At 25.0% G+C, this 20190-nt stretch overlaps 1 protein-coding gene across 2 annotated transcripts in view; it reads left to right on the forward strand.

The window, feature by feature from the left end:
• Nucleotides 1-19583, forward strand: part of LOC100209617 (kinesin-like protein KIF23) — a 56391-nt gene extending 36808 nt beyond the window's left edge. Inside the window, exons 11-35 of one of the 2 annotated variants that reach the window (XM_065790288.1) lie at nucleotides 1906-2008; nucleotides 2499-2590; nucleotides 5986-6051; nucleotides 6151-6204; nucleotides 7274-7335; nucleotides 10506-10540; nucleotides 10650-10703; nucleotides 10847-10911; nucleotides 11212-11314; nucleotides 12922-12980; nucleotides 13160-13200; nucleotides 13426-13471; nucleotides 14068-14130; nucleotides 14218-14277; nucleotides 14699-14749; nucleotides 14835-14924; nucleotides 15200-15475; nucleotides 16430-16529; nucleotides 16663-16730; nucleotides 17581-17610; nucleotides 18246-18317; nucleotides 18497-18597; nucleotides 18733-18799; nucleotides 18874-18932; nucleotides 19083-19583. In XM_065790288.1, the coding sequence (XP_065646360.1) occupies nucleotides 1906-2008; nucleotides 2499-2590; nucleotides 5986-6051; nucleotides 6151-6204; nucleotides 7274-7335; nucleotides 10506-10540; nucleotides 10650-10703; nucleotides 10847-10911; nucleotides 11212-11314; nucleotides 12922-12980; nucleotides 13160-13200; nucleotides 13426-13471; nucleotides 14068-14130; nucleotides 14218-14277; nucleotides 14699-14749; nucleotides 14835-14924; nucleotides 15200-15475; nucleotides 16430-16529; nucleotides 16663-16730; nucleotides 17581-17610; nucleotides 18246-18317; nucleotides 18497-18597; nucleotides 18733-18799; nucleotides 18874-18932; nucleotides 19083-19098 (1833 nt within the window). In that variant the 3' untranslated portion in view covers nucleotides 19099-19583. The remainder of the gene's footprint in view (nucleotides 1-1905; nucleotides 2009-2498; nucleotides 2591-5985; nucleotides 6052-6150; nucleotides 6205-7273; nucleotides 7336-10505; nucleotides 10541-10649; nucleotides 10704-10846; nucleotides 10912-11211; nucleotides 11315-12921; nucleotides 12981-13159; nucleotides 13201-13425; nucleotides 13472-14067; nucleotides 14131-14217; nucleotides 14278-14698; nucleotides 14750-14834; nucleotides 14925-15199; nucleotides 15476-16429; nucleotides 16530-16662; nucleotides 16731-17580; nucleotides 17611-18245; nucleotides 18318-18496; nucleotides 18598-18732; nucleotides 18800-18873; nucleotides 18933-19082) is intronic. The other variant, XM_065790289.1, reaches the window with a different exon arrangement.
• The last annotated feature ends 607 nt before the right edge of the window (nucleotides 19584-20190 follow it).

Consider the following 20190-nt stretch of genomic DNA (forward strand, 5'->3'; position numbering starts at 1 on the left):
TGAACAAAAAAAGTTAAGAGTTTAAAATGAAAAAGTGAAATGGATAGTTTAACGTTTCAAAAAATCAAAGTAGTATTGTAAAGAGAAAGTTGTTGTGAGCCTTTTTGTTTAATTATTTATAACTTTATTTGGCGTTGTCATTTGGTGTTTCCTCTATTCTGTTAATTTACTTTATATTCTTTTTGACATTTTTGATGACTTCTGATTTGTTTTGTTTTTAAAAATAGTTAAACTTTTCATCTTTTCAATAAAATTAATCCTTTTTTGTCATTTTTTGCTATTTTTTCCCTTAAAATACTGTCATTTTTTGCTATTTTTTTATAAAGTTGTTGCTTGACAACCTGATATAAACACAAATGTAAAAGAATTGGTTGTACATTTTTAAAAAAATCATAATTTTAAAGATTGCATCAAAAAAATTAGTTTTTTTTTGAATTTTTTATCAAGTATGTTTTAAGAATTTATTTGTGTATCAGTGAATTAATTGCTTTTCAAATCTATTGAATTTTACACAATTGATTTAATGATGCATAAAATTGACTGCAAAAAAAATAATTGTACAGTTCAAAAATAATGTCAAATTGATCGAATTCCATGGAAATTAGTATCAAGTAGGACCTCCTTTGGCCTTTACACTACCCCGCAAACAACTCAATTTATAAACTTCCCCTTTTTTTCACCACACTTTCTGGACTCCATCCAATGAGGCGAGGTTGTATTTTGACTCATCTGACCACAAAATTTTCTTCCAATATGATATCAGCATTTTTTCATACTTCTTTGCTAATTCCAATCAATGTTTATTTGTTTAGAAGTTAAAAAAGGTCAAACTACTCTTCCTCTATATCCTTGTTCTCTCATACGATTTCTGATTGTTGACAACATCACAGTGACTCCACTTCACTGTGATGTTGTGAATCAATGATTTTCTTGAATTTTTAAAAGTAATTTAGCTGCTGAAACAAATCTATTTTTCTTCACATTAATGATGATGTTGCGATCAATTGCACTGGTGGTCTTGTGTTTTTGTTTTCTGCCAGCTATACTAGCAACTGTTCCAATCAGATCATGCTTCTTAACAATTCAGGACACTGTCGTAAAAGGAATTTTTTTTACAACAGTGTCCTTAGTTTCTCTTTGGATCTGACGGTAGGATTTTCCTTGATTTTTCAAATTAACTACGAGGCTTAGTTGATGGAAAAACAAATGTTTTTTTGATGCCATTTTACTAAAACGCTATTTTACTTTTAGGACCAAAGTGTATTTAAAAAATTACTATTTTCAATTTTATTGACTAGTTTTATTCAATTCGCTTGATTTTTGCTAAAATAAAGACCTATTTTATTAGTTTACGACTATTTTTTTGGCAGTCAATTTTATTATATATCTTTAAAATTATGATTTTTTGTGTATGATTATTTTTTTTGCATATTGTATACATATATTATATATATATATATATATATATATATATATATATATATATATATATATATATATATATATATATATATATATAATTATATTTAGATGAATAAAAACAACTGATTAGCGGGACTTAAAGTTTCATGCCCCATGGGGCATAAAACTTTAAGTCCCGCTAATCAGTTGTTTTTATTCATCTAAATATAATTATATATAGCTCTATTATTCAGTAATATTGAGCACTGTAACACGTACAAGAGACTTCGTATTATTACATCAAAATACTTAACCTCGAATATATTCTATATATCGATATCTATACATATATATATATATATATATATATATATATATATATATATATATATATATATATATATATATATATATATATATATATTTATATATATATATATATATATATATATATATATATATATATATATATATATATATATATGTATGTTTGTATGACATTAGAACAGTGAAGCCATTGGTATCAGTCAGTTATCTTTATGTGATTTGGCAGGTTCAGAAAGAATGAGCAGAACTAATGCTGGTGGTGATCGTGTTAGAGAGGCAGGCAAGTAAATTTTTATTACTAATTTACTTATAGAAGTTCATAAAAAATATTGTTGTTTTTAGTAAAATATTTATCATTTTTACCTGACTTCGAAAATGTTTAGAAACATCTGAATTTTATCTGAAAAAGTATAAGGTTTCAAGTGTTCTGGAATCTATAATTTTTGAGCCTTGAATTCTCATATATTGTTGTATTTATTAACTCCAAAACTTCCAGTTCAAAAATAATACATCTCAGGACTTATATAGTCCTTTCTTTTCACTCTAAAAACTTTGGAACTTCCTAATCAATTTTAGACCGTGACCAGAACTAAACTAGACATTCAGATGGAACCAAAGTCAATTTAAAAATAAAATACCTCTTTTATGTTTAATTGGCATTTAATATTCCATTTTATAATTTTATATCATTCTTATGTATATTGAATAAACCAATTAAAAAATTTAAAATAAAATGTTCATTGATTTGAAGCTAAGTATTTTTATTTTAGGAAACATAAATAACTCATTGATGACATTGCGATCTTGTATTGAGTGTTTAAGAGAAAACCAGAAATCTCAGGATATTGGAAATCCAGTTAAAGTACATTTTAAATTAGTTTTTGTTTTTTAATTTTGTGTTATTAGTATTAATATTTTAAGCTTGAAAACACTTTTTTTTTTATGTTGATGTTTTATTTATTAACAAACATCTAATTCAAGATAAGTAATAAATATTACTTACTGTTCATTAGTAACAAATAAATATCTCGAGGGCTGTCTAAACAAAAATTTGTTTTAACATATTTATAAATAACATGATTTTTTGTAAACAATTTTCAATTGTAAATTAGTCTGATTTATATCTAGTGTTTGATAAAACATAGCGCATGTTTTATTAAATTATTTAATAGTAAGTTAATAAAAATATCCTATTATTGGCATTGTTAAACATACAATAAAAAATGAAAACTATAATAATCATAATAATTCTATACATTCTATTAGGTTATATATTTCAGCAAAACTTAAACATTCTTTTCAAAACTTTTAAAAGTGTCTTTAAGTATGCAAACAAACATTACTTCACTTTTACGATAATAAGAAAATTCCAAAAAAACGGCACGCTTTTAAATAAAGCATGGTTTCTTTTAAAGTAATAGCAAATGCATTCATATTAAGTAAAATTTTGCAGACTTTTGTAAATCCACATAAAAACCATGCAAAAACAAAAATTTTTCTTCAATGGAATACTTAGTTATTTAACGTAAAAGTAAAAGTAATCCCGTTTTAGCTTGGTTTTTTTTAAAGTCGTTGAAAATGCATTTTAAATTTTAGTAACTAATTGTTTTATATTATAAATATGTGTTTTTTATAAGAAATAAAAAACTATCAATGACATAACAGCGTTCTTAATAAATTGGACACTTTTGGAAGGTCAACATTAAAATTCCACTTCAATATATCAAAAAACAGCAAAAACTGCCTGCATCCCTTCTTTAAAATTGATGATATATCTACCATCCTCATTCGAAACAAATTAAATCTGTTTATCAGACTACTGAACAATCCGACTTGTTTTTCCTTGATTTTGACTCAGATATCTGATGTTACTAAAGATATTATATACCTATAAGATATACCTATTTATCAACAAAGTAATATAAATGTGCAATCAACTTGAGCTAAACTTTGCCCAGTGTTTGATAGAAGGGAAAAAAATAAGGATTAAACGTTGCTACGATGGCATAGTAGACAATATAGCAGCAATTTTGAACCGTTCCTTTGAATTCTAGAATATCAGAGAACAAAGACTAATATTTAGGAATTTGATGGATATTCCAAAAAGAATTTAAATTAGACTCTAAAATGAAAGTATAAAATATTAGTTTTATGCACTTGTTTTATACTGTTTGTTGGTGATAATAAGAATAAATAAATAAATATTTAGGAAAAAAATTGCTGACTGCGTTCATTTTTAAGCAAACCCCAATGTTTGCATATGCAAAAATAAAGAAATGTGATGTTCGTTTTTCTTTCTTTTTTTTACAAACGTTTGCATGTTTGTCGATTTTTCAGGCCCTGCAAGCATATGTTTGTTACGTTAATATTACAAGAATATATACATAACAAGTGTCATTTATTGCAGCATGAAAAAATCCTTTAGACGAGCGTTGTTTTTACTCAAAGAAAAAGTTTTATACTTTCTTATTGTAATAGAATGCATTTTAAGAATTTTTACAACAATTAAAAATTCTACAATAAAAGTAAATAATATTTTTAAGTAGTAAATAAATAAATATAATTCATTACATAAAATAAAAATTATTATGCAATAATTTAATGTAATAATTTTATTTTTTATCAGTTAAATAATTTAATATTTTATCAGTATAATTAAGAGTGTTATAATTTTTTGTTAAAAGTTAGTCAAAAACATTTACGTTTAAATCGGCGCTTTTTATATAAATATATATAATTTTTTTTTTTTTTTTTCAACCATGTCTTTTAAAAACATTACAGTTTAATATGAAACTAGTTGTTTGTTTGTTGTTTTTTTTTAATGACTTTTTGTGTTTTTCATTTTAGTTACAATAATAATACAATATACTTTTAAGAGAAAAATTTATACTTTTGCGATAGCCATAAAATGCTCCTGTAAACCATTTTATTGGAGTGTGGGCATGAGCAAGAGCTAAAGCTCTCGCTTCCCGTTGAGGCTTGTGTTGTTATATTATATTCAACTATATAAATTCAGCAAATCAGTTTGTTAAGAATATCAACAATGTATTGGAAATGTTATAGTAAAAAGTTTGTTAAGAAACAATTATTTTGAGTTTAGCATGTTTAAAGTAAAGTTTACACACTTTACAGAAGATTTTTTATCCACTATTAACATATTGTTTGGTTTAAAACAACTTACAATAAATTGAATGTTTATTATTCTAATCAAAATTTGATTAAAGTTCAATATAATGCAATCTAAGCTGTACTTTTTACTATTTTTAGACTTTAAAGAAATTTGTTTTTGTAATATCTACATGCAAAAAAATGTTACATCAGTTTCATCCCTAATAAATATTTTTTTAAGGCGTTAGGATTTCTTTTAGTTGGTAAAGAATTTAAATTGCTTTGCAACTTTAATATTTTGAAGAATAACATTGCAGATCTTTTAGTTGATATTTTTAAAAAATCTCTAAAGCTACTGTACAGTCGTCATTTTTCTAATTTGTTGCTAAAAATATTTTTTGCTTGAATTGTTTTTTTAGTTCAAATGATAAAATTGATTCGAGCCTTTTTACTAGAAATATAACTAGATTTTTCTTTATATAATCTAATTAGACTATTGATTAAACTTAACTCTATTATTTAATTAGACTTAACTCTGTTATCTAGATATTTTTTTTTTTTGGTTAATTGATTTTCTTATAACATTTTTCTTCTTGCACATTTTTAAAGCTAAACTAATGAAAATTTAATCTATAAACCATTCTACTATTTAAACAATAAGTTGACATTAAAAAGTTCTTGTGACGTATTTACTTAAATTACTAATAATGTATTTCATTATCTCAAAAAGTTGCAGTAAAAATTTTTAGTGACTTTTTGTTGTTACTACGAAGACTTTTATTACAGTGTGATAAAAAAAAAGTATACATCATTATTTTATAAATGTTTTAGCTTGGTTTCTTTTCAGATTTCAAAAGTTACTAAAAATATAATTAAGTATATTACTAAAAGTATATTTATCTTAAATATACACAAATATATTAGTATATGTAATATAAATACATAAATTTATAATACATATATAAATGTAAATATATAAGCTTTTTTTAAAAATAAACTGTAAAATGCTGTATTTATTTTTCAAATTTTCAAGTCAATATTTGTATGAGGAAAAGTGGCAAAATTAGTTTTTTTTCTTTTTTTTCTTTTGTGGTTTGTTGAGTTTTTATTGTTTTATTGTGTTTACATTATGCAGATATATTTTATTAGATTGTACCTTACCGTGATTCCAAATTGACTCATTTGTTCAAAAACTTTTTTGATGGGGACGGAAAGGTGACATATAAATTTTTTTTTTAACATTTAAAGATATTTTTATGCATATATAACATTAAAAGACATTAAAAAGTTTTTAAGTATTTTAAAAATGTTTAGGTGCGAATGATAGTTTGTTTAAATCCTCGTTCTGAAGATTTTGATGAAAGTATAGTAAGTTGTTGCTATTTCAAAGTTTGCATAAGTTATTAAATACAGCTTTCTTTAAATTTATATGACACATAATGTTATGATATTTTTTTAAAATCAATGATTTTGGGTGTCCTGATAAAATTATGGGGTTTTTTGTAATTAAAGAAATGAAAAGATAAAATTTCTCAACTAATTAGAATTAGTTTTTATCAGTGTCACTATTAGTTTGTAATAGGATATTTTAATATTAAGATGGAAGTCTTTTAATACTAAGATAGAATATTGTCTTTTAATACTCCTTTAAATCTCAGTTTTTTAAATCTTAGACATATAGTTATAGTTACATGGTTTCAGTGTATAAAAACCATTAAAATTGTTTAAAAAAAAAATTTGTCAAACTTTTGCGACTGAGTATAAGTTGGCATATGCTATTTTAATAAACTTATTCCTATCTACATGGATTCATATCATACAAATTTTCTAAACAGTTTACAATCAGTTTGCTGATCAGTACAAAGACAAAAGAATTTTTTGCTGTGCATCCAAATACTTTTGAATACAAAAGGTTTTATTTAGTGACATGACATTAAGTCTGGCGGTCTTTTTGGCCTACAGTGTGTCTGTAGGTTTGCCAAATGAAATAAATTTAAGGAGAGAAAAACTAAAAAGTTGTACATAATAAGTTATTTGTTTTTGTAGCAATAATAAATATCAATTCCAGGACAAAATAAAATAGTAAAGTCTTTAATGATATTTTGGTATAAAATTACTATATAAATATATAAAAATTATATTCATTTTTTGCCTCTTTTACTATTTTTAATTTAGTCTGTTTTCACTTTATTAAAAAAAAAAATTTAAATTTAAATTTAATCTAAAAAGAAACCTTATAAAATATTTACCTTGCTTTTCCAGGACAATTTCAACCAGAAAAAAATATATTCTCAAAAATTGTTAAGACAAAAATCATTTAAAATTTAAGGTCCAGAGTCCCAATAAATTGATATGACTTTTCATCCATTTTTGCTTTTCCTTAATAAAAATAATTTCGATAGTTCATAAATCATTCAATTACCTATTTATTAAATAGCATGTTATGAAGTTTGCTGAGATGACACAGGAAGTTAAAGTATCACGATCAGATGGAGTCAAGTAAGTAGCATCAAAAGTAACGTTAAAATCATTTTTGTATTTTTTTTTTTTGAGTTTTTTAAGGTTTTTTGTTATATAGCAAATTATTTAAAGGAATCTAAGTTTTTAAATAGTTTTTTTTTTGTTTCATAAACATGAAAAATTTTACTGCTAAAAGTTTAAAAATAGTAAGAAAGTGATAAAAGTTCAAATTTTATTTTATTCAAACAGTAATAAAAAAATGTGTTTAAAATAACATGCTATATAAAACAGCATGAATAAAATACTCATCAGTTCTTGAGATAAATGAAGTATGAATTTTTATAAATCCATGGATAGGTGTTTAATCCATCATGGTTTTCTGGAGTATGACTGGGAGTAATACACCTATGCATGGATTTATAACTGACTTATGACTAGAAAACTAGCCCATGCGTCTTTCAGAGACAAACAACTTCTTTCGCGGTGACAGTAATTGTGATTTAGGAAAATAGTCGTGCTCGATGACCGTAACACTAACCCTTACGGGCTAGGCCCAATATTATTTATAAACTTTGGCATATATATAATTCTGACATATATAAAATTCGCCGAATGGTCACACACGAGCAGTGAATGCCTGAAGGAAGAAATGAAGTACATTAGAATTAAGGAGAGTTACTTTTCAAACAAAGCATATTTTGACAGTTGTCAAGACAATAATAAAGATTAATAGAGGAATATTTAAAATAAGACAGACATCGTTTGAATGAATTCTAGAGATGTTGTCATTTGAATTTAATGTATTATCAATAATGGTGATGCATTTTTGCGCCAGCAAGTGTTCTAACACCTAAATATCTTTTTTCTAATTGTCCTTAAATTAGGTCAAATTACTCTTTTAAGTTGCCTGTCACTGTTTTTTGTAAAAAAATTTCGCATTTTGTAAATTTCTCTTATAGACAAGATCCAAAAATGTATTCTTCTAATGATACTCTTTCACTTCTAGAAAAGATCCAAAAGCGCATTGTAAGCATTGTTAAATCTACTTTATCTACCAAGCTTGAACCTCTCTCCCATTGTCATAAGGTTGCATCTCTTTCTTTTTTCAACAAATGCTATTAAAGTTGCTGCTCAAAGGAGATATCACCTTTCCATCAACCCAAAACTCATTCTTGCAAAGTTGAGTCCTAATTCAGCAAAGTTGCATCCTTTTACTGTATCTGTCACTTCATGCTTAAAAAAACTTTTATTTATTTAGTTTTTTTCTCCTGCACTTTAAAGTTTTATAACTCTCTCCCATCTTTATGTTATGTTTTATGTCTTTCATCTTTAAATCTTTTGCCAAACATTTCTTTCTTTAATTCTATCTTTTTTTTTTTAGTAACTACCAACTAAATAGAGGTTTCTTGCAGCCTTGTTGTTGTTGTTGTTGTTGTTGTTGTTGTTGTTGTTGTTGTTGTTGTTGTTGGGAGTGCATTCAATAATACACTAGTAGTCATAGGAATGGACACCCCTGTAATTTTTACTATTTTTCTTAGAAAAGTTGATATGTCAATGCATTTAGTAGATTTAATTATTTATTTTTATATTTAAACCACGTCATCTATTATTTAGCTTATAGGAAATCAAAAATTTTAATTGTTTATATCAATTTTAAACATAATTATGGATTATTATTGTTAATTGGTGTCAAAAATGAGTCATTGCTCTGCTAATGAGTTTCTCTAGTAAAATGTGAATGTCTCATTATTTTTGTGCTTTTGTGAAAATTAGTCTATTTATTGTGATGACTAATAGTTAATTATGTTATTAGTTAACATTTTTATCCATAAATCTTTTAAGGTATAAATACAAGATCATTGTTTTGTAGTCATTTAGTTGAGTTTCAACAATTGCTGGTGAAAAGTCGACAGTGCTCTTGAAGATTTAGTGTTTTTTAAAATTGTACTTTTATTTACAATGGCGAAAGTATTTTGGTTGCCTACAAAGCGATGCAAAGCTGTTACATTACGTGGAGAAGGTTATTCGTACATGGAAATCGCCAAAAAGTTAGGAAATGGAGTTACGAAATCTGGAGTGAGAAAGGAAGACTTGGCATAAGTTATTTGGAGTGATGAAAGCAAGATTTCCATTTTTGGAAGTGATAGAATCAATTATGTGAGAAGAAGGCCCAGTGAAAATCTTTTACCTGAGTGCACATTGGTTACAATGAAGCATCCCATAAGTGTAATGGTGTGGGGATGCATGACCAGAGATGCTGTGGGTCGTATCCACATTGTGGATGGTATTTTAAACGTCAAAAAATACCAAGAAAACATATTAGAAGCCAAATTACTCCCATCGATTGATGATTTGTTTGAGGGCAAAACAGAAACATGTGTGTTCCAGCAGGACAGTGCTACATGCCACACCGCAAAAACTGTCAAAAATTGGTTTAAAGCCAAAAAGATAAACTTTTTGAAGTGGCCTGGAAACAGTCTGGACCTGAATCTGATAGAAAACCTGTGGTCTCGACTGAAAAAACTTGTAAGGAAAGAAAAACCTAGGAACAAGCAACAATTAATAGAGGCCATAATCAAGTCCTGGTTTCATGTGATCAGTACTGAAGATTTGGGCAATTTAGTGGACTCAATGCCTCGTAGGATTGCTGCAGTAATAAAAAATAATGGATATCCAACAAAATATTAAGTTTTTTTTTATAAGCCATTTTTTTAATAACATGTTTTGTAAGCTGTAAAACTTAAATTTACCATAATTTGCCACTTTGTCATTAAATTGTTATATTTTTATATTAAAATTATGAATTTTAATCAAAATTTTAGTTTTTTTTTATCTAATCACGTCAAAAAATAATAATCAATATAGAAAACCGCATAAATATGGTTATTTTCTTTTAAAAAATACACTTAAGTAAAGTTTTCATATATTTTTAAAGGGTGTCCATTCCTATGGCCACTAGTGTATATTTGTATGTGTGTGTATATCTTAATAATGTAATATTATCATTGAGTATTTTTATCAAAACAAGTTGGTTATGACATTTGATTTCAATATTGAGTCAAGGTTGATAAAAGAAAATTGTTTATTTATTTGTTTTGTTTTTCATATTATCTACAAAACAAAAAAGCATTTTTACTTTGTTTTAGTTATTTTCTAGTTTATTTTGAAATAAAAGATATACTTTTAAATGCATTAAAATTATTTTAAAGGTTTGACCTCGGACTAACACCTGGAAGACGAAATGGTATAAACATTTTTAAAAAAATTTTCACGTCTTAAATGTTTTAACTAAATATACAATAATAATAATAATGTTAGTAATAACAGCTGTTTAATTTAAACCTACTATTTAGCCATGAAAGCTTTTAAAGATACTTGCAAAGACATTGATGATGTTTTAAGTAGTGGTAAGGTCATTTAATTTTTGTTTTATTTACCTTTTTAGTGCATATATAAATCTAATACACTTGTATTGTGACAAAACTTCAGTTTTTGAATAGAGTGTATAATTAATTTTCATTTCCTAGTTAAGTATTGTTTGTATATTTAGATACAGGAAGTCAAGAAGATTTACTTCAACCTATACAAGTTTTTGCCCAATGGCCATTACTACAAGTATACTTGTTTCCTTTTCCTTCACAGAGCATTTATTTTAGTATATTATCAAGTTATTTCCATTTAGAATCTCACTTATAACAAGTGAAGTATTTTATTGCACCATTTTGCTAATCTTACTTGTGCATATTTTTACATGATCATTTGTATTTGTTTTTCAGTTTTCTAATTTCCTCTCGTTTTGAATATAAGTTTTTTTGAATTGTTGTTAAGATTGTCATAGAAATAATCTTTTATAAACAAAATTTTAACTTCCAGTTAAGCAAATAGTGTTTTTAATTTTTAAATTTTGAATTATAGTTATCTTCGAGTGAAGATATGATTACCCTTCGTAATTTAGCAATATATTTAGAAGAAAGAATTAAATTAAGAAAAACGTTATATATGGATTGGAATCAAAGACGTAAGGATTAAATTTAAATGATGTTTTTATTGCTTCTTAATTATAAATGTAGCATAAAAAAAGAAAACTTGTAGAGAGTTTGTTACCAATGATATAAAAAGACTTCAATTAAGGAAAAAAAAAGTATACGCTTGCTCTAAATTATGTTTGTTGGAGTGTTCATTTTATCCATCCATACCATTTCAATGCAGAAACATGGACATTAAAATTTTTTTTTTTAATATAAAACTATATATTTTTAATAGAAAACTTCTATATAAAACTTAATCCAAAAAACATTAAAATGTTTTTTGGATTAAGTTTTATATAGAGAAAGAACAAAAAAAGGTTTATCTAAATAAACTGTTTACTATAAAGTATTAATGAGTAATCATTGGGCCTAATTTTGACTAATGCAAGGTTTGTAGATAGGTTGGTTAAATTAAATTAATTGTAATTTTTGGATTATCAAGATAGGGTGAAAAATTATTATTTAAAATTTACTGGGTTATTTTTTGTCGTTATTTTTAATGTCTGTTTTTCTGCATTTGCATGGCACCAATTCTTGCTTTATGTTATTATGACCCACATTCTTTCTAGATTTTCTAACATTTGTTTCTGTCTTTTTTTTTTAAGAAAAAAAGATTTTGATAATAAATAATTTGTGTCATTATATTTATGTGCAAATCACCTTGAACTAATATAGTGAATCCTATTAAATAAACTAACTGTTTTTATCCTGCTTCTAAGCTCACAATTTGATTTCCTGTTTTTTTTGAATAAAACCTTAATTCAATTAGATCCCGTGGTCTAATTGAATCTATAGACAAGGTTGCTTTTGTAGCCTATCTTTCATGTTGTTTTTAATCTTTAACTTTGCCTTTAATGATATTAGATGTGGCTGTAAATCACCCCAGCACTTTTGCTCATATTATTATAACAATTTTATAAATAATAAATTTTATAAATTTTATCTTATTGAAATAAAAAATTAAAAAGACAAGGCAATGACCTTTAACCTATCTAAACTATAATTTTTTTTTTGTTGTTTTTTGCCAAAATTTATACAAGTAGATTTTTATAGCATTTATATAACATTCATACTGCCGGTCTTTAGTTCAAATAAAAATAGAAACTGAATTGAGCAAGATTGTATTTTGTCATTCAAAGTCAGTGTACTTAACAGTAATCATTGTTAATATAAATGCTTTATTATATATAAAAACGAAAAGTTATTATTTTTGTTTTTATTATTATGTGTTTATATATATGTATGTATGTATATATGTATGTATGTATATATATATATATATATGTATGTATGTATGTATATATATATATATGTATGTATGTATGTATGTATGTATGTATGTATGTATGTATATAAACATACATGCAAACAAACAAACAGTCCTACTATCAAATATTAATATAAAATATTAATTTTTTTTTATAATTATATTTTGCAGATTCAATTTTTTTTTTAAAGCAGATGTAATTTTTGTATAACAAAAATCTTTTGTATTTATATAGATGTTTGTTTTAAATAATTACATTTTTACTTGTCTTGAAAAAGATGTCTTTAATCTAAAATTGATTTTAAGTAGTGGTTATTATTTTTAATCTAGAAATTGAAGTGCGAAATTTAATCATGCAGTTAGAACAAGATAATATTGATTTAACAAAGGTATTTTAGTATTATTACTATACTGTCATTATTGTTAGTTATTATTATTGATGCTAGGGTATTTACTGCATTCCTTAACCAATGCTTCAAGTTTATTTTTTGCCTTATCTTTTTTTTACTGTGTTTTTTTAAGAAATAGCTGTTGCAATATTCTAATTTTGTTTTAAAATTATTTTTAGGCAATAGAAGAACAGAGAGTAGTGTTAAATGAAAAAGAACGGTAACATTCATTTAAAAAATTTTTTTTTATAATAATGTGTATTTATTTAGATGCTTAAGTTATAGGTACCATTTTATAATAATAGTGGTGCATTCTTCCTTCTTTTTTTTTTTTCTTTTTTTTCTTTTTTTCTTGTGGTTGTTTTTACCAATCAATTTTTGTTGTTTGTTTAATTTAGCTGAATTTTTTAGTGAAGGCAAACTTAATTATTATTATTTGGTTTAGTGAAAGCAAAAACTTTGAGAAAAAAATACGCCAAATCAATGAAAAGGTTGATTTTTTTATGATTATATTGACTTAAATGTTCTTTGTTATTTACTTTTTTTATTTTTTGTATACGTTTATATCATAATTGTAAGAGATCCTCCATAAGATACGTACCCTTGGATGGGGGAGAGGGAATCTGCAAATGGCATATATGAGATAGGGGGCAGGTGGTCAATTATAAAAGTAAGAAGACACTAAATTTAAAGAAATATTAAATGTAGGTACATTAGAGAGGTGGAGGGTACCCAAGAAACCGTTTAGCTAATTGCAGGGGTGGGTTGGAGGAAGAGAGTCAAAGTGTTCATACTTTATAAACAATCCTTAAGCTTAGCATATTGCTAGTTTTTTGTAAGGACTTCTATATCACTGTTGTAACCTAACATGTATGTAGTGTTTTGTTAGGACATCTAAAACACAATTGTAAGCTTAACATGTTGCTAACTTTGTAAATAATTTGTTTTAATAATTTGTAAATACTTTGTAAATAATTAAAACTGTATTGTTGAAAGTTTTAATAAATTCTTTCAAGTCATAACTACTATTTATCTAGTGATACTAAAGTGAACTATTATGGTTTTTATACGTTTATTATTTATTTAGGTTGAAAATTTACAACGATCTAATTTATCATTTGAAACACAAAAGCGACAAGCAGAAGCTGAGGTATTTTTGTTTTAATGATAATATATTAATTTTAAAGTTAGCACCCACAGTTTAAATAGAAAAGTTAAATTAAACTGTTTTATTTAGCTTGAGAAACAAAAAGATTTACTGTTAAAAGAAAAGCAAGAAAAACAAAGACTTAAACAAGTAATCATTTTTTATTTAAATAAAAAAAAAATCTATACAACTTTAGGCGTATTTAACTTACAGATTTCCTGCTTTACAAATATTTATTTTAATTCAGCTAAAATAAAATCAATCAAATATAATATTTATTTCAAATCAATAATGTTTTCTTTAAGCTTTTTTTCTTTTTTATTCTTTATCTACATTTTTTATTTGTAATGTTTATATGTTTAAACTTTTATTTTACATTGTTCTTTTTAGTTTATTTTTAATCCGGTTCTGTTTTTATTTTACTAATTTTTAATCTGGTTCTGTTTTTATTTTATTTTCAATTCTTGGTTCCAATATCAAAAATATGATGCTATTTGTTATAATATTTTGTGTAATTGCAGAAAATTGACACTAGTTTTGTTAAATTCACACAAAGAGGTTTTATTTTTAGACATTAAAGGATCTGACTTCTTCTGAAAGGTTACGGTGGAAGAAAGAGTGTGTAAGTTTGATGCTATTATTATTGATGTTTTTTCCTAACTAATTATTTTTTATATTATTATTATTATTATTTTTTTTTTTTATAGGACAAACAAGTAAGAGCAACTAAACTTGAAATGGAGGAACATATTTTGGAAAAATCTGAAAAATTAAAGCAACTTCGAGATGTTGTTCAGGTATGATTTTGTTGTTGATGTTGTTGTTTTTGTTTTATTTGGTAAAAAGAATTTAAATTAAATTTTTCTGAAAATTAAAATCTATTTGATCAATAAGTTTTTTTTTGATACAAATTAATAATTTTTTAAACATTTTATCTAAAGTACATTTATTAAATTTAATAAAAATATATTTGTTCAAACATAGTTTCATAATTTTTTTTACCTGAATAAAGCATGTGTTTTAGCTTTATTTTACTCCTTAATAAGTCCATTATTATTAAATGTTTTATTAGAACTTAGACCTTCCTCAACAACAAAATTCAACTCGATTAAGTGTTATGCCAATGCAAAATTATAATTACAACTACTCCTCTGAAATGATGGAAACAAGAGTTAAAAATGTGGAAGAAGAAAAACCTTCTTTGTTAGTTAAAACTCCTCGTCCACCAAAAGTTGCAGCTAAACCACCTACAAAACTAAGAACTAAAACACAAAATGGTACAACGCCTAAGTACAGATCAAAATCTCCTCCACCTGTTCTCAACCCTACTCCAAAAGTCAGTAATCTGGTATATATTTTATATTAATAAAGTTATCATACATATATTTTTTTTATATTTATGTATATATATATGCTGATATAAATGTATAGATATTTTTATAGATAAGTATGCGTTAGTATAAGTCTGCCTAATTGCAATAATTTATATTAATCATGACATAAACATTGTATGATATCATACTTCAAAAAAATTTTAATTACCCTTTAACATCCTTTAAATAAATATATTCACATAACACAATTCAAAATTAGTAGTGTCAAAAAATCCTTATCCCAAATTTTTAAATCTTGCTGCATTCAAGTTTATTAAAAAAATTAGAAACATTAAATTATAATTTGCAACCCACTAGGTCTAAAAAATATTCCAAAATATATTATGGTTATAAAAATAAAGTAATGTACATGTGTATTATTTTGCAGCATTATATTGTAGCAGATAAAAACAGCTAAATAATTATTTTTATGAAAACATGGACATTTTTTAGATACTATAGTTAATGTAAACACAATTACAAGAGCTAGCATAGAATTCGGAAAAAAACTTTTACAACAGCCTAATATGAATCAAACCAAATCAATTTGATAATGACACTCATTGCTTAGTGTTAATTGATAAAAGGTTATCTACAATTAATAATACAAAGGTTTTAATTATGATTAGTAGAACAATTTTATTGGAATGAATTAAATGCTCTACTTGTACTCTAATAAATTATACTTTATAATTTTACTAATTTTTATATAAATGTATAAAATTGTTAGGTTGCACTTGAATACTTTAGTGTGATTATACTTTATAGTACAAAAATGTATAGAAAAAGTTGGTTATACCTTTAGTCATATATTCAAGTTGTGTTTCATAAGATTAAGTTGTGTTTAATAGATTTTTTTTTTTCATATTAGTTATTAAAATATTTAAATATTGGTAAGTTAATTTTTATAAATGTTATAATTTTTTTAGCTTATAACAGATAAACAAACTCCCATTCGATCAAAGCATCGTCGGTCAAGGTCATCAGACTATTGGCTGGAACACAAACCTTCAACTACATTAAACACTGGTATTTTTGTATTTTTTGTAGTTTGTTAGATTACTAAAATTAATTGATAATTTGTTGGGGTTTTTCGGTGTTAGTAATGTTTTTAGACTTTATTTTTTGCTTTTAAACTTAATTTTGTTTATCTTTGTCTTAGATACTGTAATGCAGCCTCAAATACGTAAAAAAAAAACCGTCAACACACCTCATGTAAAAGACTTCAAGGTATTTCTGATAATGTTTATTACAATTTTGATATCCAGCCCTGCTTAAGTGACTGACTGAGTTCAGTTTTGATAAACTTTACTTTTAAATTTTCAAAAATTTAATAATAAAATTGTTTGGGGTATTGCATTAAGTTTCCGTTCCCTAAATCTAATATAATCTCCAAAAAAAGGTTAATGATGGATTACAAGTAACTTGTAATCTAACCCTACGACAATGTTAAAGCAACATAAGTCTACTTCTTTGCAAATGTGATTTTGTAAGCAAGGGATTGTGAGTCACTGTTTCCTTAAATAGCATGAACTCATCGTAAAACTTTTGATACATACAACATTTTTTATCATAAATATTAAATGAGAAATGTTTGTTATTAAATTTATGTGTGAAGAATTTTTTTTATCGTAAGTTTAATCTATTTTTATCATAGTTTTTATAATTTCAATTTGTGTTTTTAATGTTTTTGACTAATCAATCATTATTCAGCAGAATTTGTTTTTTGTTGTTTTTTTATATTCTTTTTTCTTTACGTACATAGTTTTTTAATTGCATTTAGTGATATGTTGTATTAGAGGCTTTACAATAGCTTGTGCTCAGTCAGTCACTAATCTCTGGGTAGCCGGAATGACAGAAATTTTTTAGTTTTTTCTTTTGTTAATGGACTTTCGATATATTAAAATATTTTTCATATATTAAAAGATAAAATGAACAAAGATAGTATGCCTGACGACCGTTGCCGTTTTATGTTTTTTTTTTTCCCTCAAATTTTGTGTTATACAATTTTGTTCAAATTGTATTATGTGTCATATGTTTGTCTCGAATACTTTCTTATAATAATTTTTGTTTGTTTTAGAAAGCGTTTGGCTTAGATTTAATGTTTAGTGTAAGTTTGATGTTTTTAGACAAGTTTTTATTTGAAAGGTGTTAAAAGGTTTCAGCATTGAGTTCAGCATGTCTCTACTAACACTAACATTTTCAAGTTTTATATATACATATTTATATATGTATATATGTGTATATATATATGTATATATGTGTATATATATATATATATATATATATATATATATATATATATATATATATATATATATATATATAAATATTTGTTTCTTTTAAAGTATTTACAAGTATTATGTATGTATCAAAAAAAAAAAGTACTGCAATGCCTTGCTTCACTATGCACGCTTTTATATAATGTGATCCTCAAGATCAATGATTTTCATGTTTTTGTTTGTAATACAATCATTTTGTCTTTTAAATGAAATCTCAATTAAAACTTATTTATTTGGTTTAAAATATTTTTTTAGCAAAATGCTACAGTAGTTATTAAAGTGTGGAATATAAAGTGTAGAATATCCTATTTTTAAATAACGTTCTTTTCTCATTTCTAATTGGCAATTACATAGAATATAATTAACTAAAGGTGCATATAGTTTACATAAACATAAAAATTAACATAATCGAACTAATCTCATATTTATAAGTTTAAAAAAATAAATATATTTTTTTTATTAGGCTACACCAAATTATATTTTAACACATCAAGAAGAGGATTCTTGTGGAGAAATTGAAACAAAATTAATTAAGGTACATTACACACGTAAATTATTTCAAAATTTTCAAATAGCTATTCACTTGAAGAAATTAGTTCACTAAATTAAATTCTGTTCTTCGTTCAAAACATCTTATAGTGTTATAATTCTATAAATTATATATAATCTATATTTAATAGATAAAGCTATAATCTTATATATTTAATGATTTAGGGAGAGATTATGAAAACCAGAGGAGGCGGAACTAGTGTTCAGTTCACAGATGTAGAAACATTAAAGAAAACAATTGAGGGCAAATCTTCAACTCCCAAAATGTTAGGAATAATTTCATTTTTATATATAAATAATAGAAAATTTTATATGTTAGGATAAAAAAAAATTATATAAATTTTTTTTTTCTCTTAAGCATCAGATTATATTAAATTTTTTGTTTGTTATTTTATATTTAGAGGGAAGCGGAAATCTTTAGAAGATCGCGCACAGAGCGAAGATAGTTGGACTAGCGTTGAGACAAGGGTATCAACTTGTTTATCTGTTGTTTATAATTTAAAATGTTAGGCATTATATTTAGCTTCTTTTTTATATTCTAGTGCGCTGTTGGTATTGAAGGAAAGCCTGGATGTGAACCTGGTCTAATGCATCATGCAAAGTAAGTTGGTTTTTGAAAAGCAGTAAATGTTGATTACCATGGCTTAGTATTAGTGTATGTGTGTGTTTATATATATATATATATATATATATATATATATATATATATATATATATATATATATATATCTTATCCTTTTTCTCAATTTAGGAAATCGAAGAACTGATTTTTAAATGATTGCTTTATGATAATTTATTATAAATATTTGAAATTTTGTTACACACGATTTAATTTTTTAAAACCTAGTGCACTTTGATTAGTTGTTAAATAACTTGGAACCTGATTATATGAGACGAGTTTACAGATAATAACCGACTCATCATAACAACGATGTGTTGGTTTGTTAATGTTTAAAACAAAGCTTTGATAATTAAGTTACTTTTCTTACATAGTTTTGCAGCCATTTATGTCTTTTTACTCCAACAAAAATGTTTTGCAAAAAGTTATTTAATAATTATCTAGTCAAGCTAGTCAAATTATCCAATTGGATAGAGATGTGTCATCCCGGTTCCACTTAGCCAACTCGCTTTCCTCTAATCAACTTAAATGTGACTGGTTTTGTGTACGAAATAAAATATGTGTAGTTTTTTTTATATATATAATCGTTTTATAAACGAAAAAACTATTTATAATAGAAATGTTGTTTTAAAATGTATGAAGTATTACTTTCCTTCATGACAATAATTTATCCAACAACGATTAAGCTATAATTTTTGAAAAATATCTGTCACTTGGTGAAGCTTGCTGTATTGTTTCTATGCTCATTATTAGGTAATTTGACATTAAGAATGTTGATAATTCTAATTTAACCTTAAATAGCCTTAAAGCAATAAACATTTTAATCTCAAGTTCAGTACTTATGTTTCACAAAAAACAAAGAAAATTGTTTAAACAACATTAGACTGGTATGACTTGACCATTTCTGTAAATAACGCTTTTTAAAGTGGTAGTTCACAAATAAAAGTGAAAAAAAATTTTTTATTTTACTTTCATTATTTAACCAATATAATCATCGCAGATTTCGAAATTTTAGTTGATTTAATTAAATAAGAAAAGCTTTACATGTTAAAACTTGTTTATAATGTAGCGGTATAAAATATTTTTTTATTTTTCCCCCTAGCAACGCTTTGTTTATTCCGTTGTTATGCGCTTCAGAAACAAGTAAAACTATAAAAAAAAAAGCCATAAAACTTGTCTAGTCAACTCTTTTAAGTGCAATGTTGTAGACTGCAACGACTTCTTGTTAATTAGTTTTGTG

Source organism: Hydra vulgaris, chromosome 02 (assembly GCF_038396675.1).
Source record: "Hydra vulgaris chromosome 02, alternate assembly HydraT2T_AEP".
In the NCBI taxonomy this organism is placed as follows: domain Eukaryota; kingdom Metazoa; phylum Cnidaria; class Hydrozoa; order Anthoathecata; family Hydridae; genus Hydra; species Hydra vulgaris.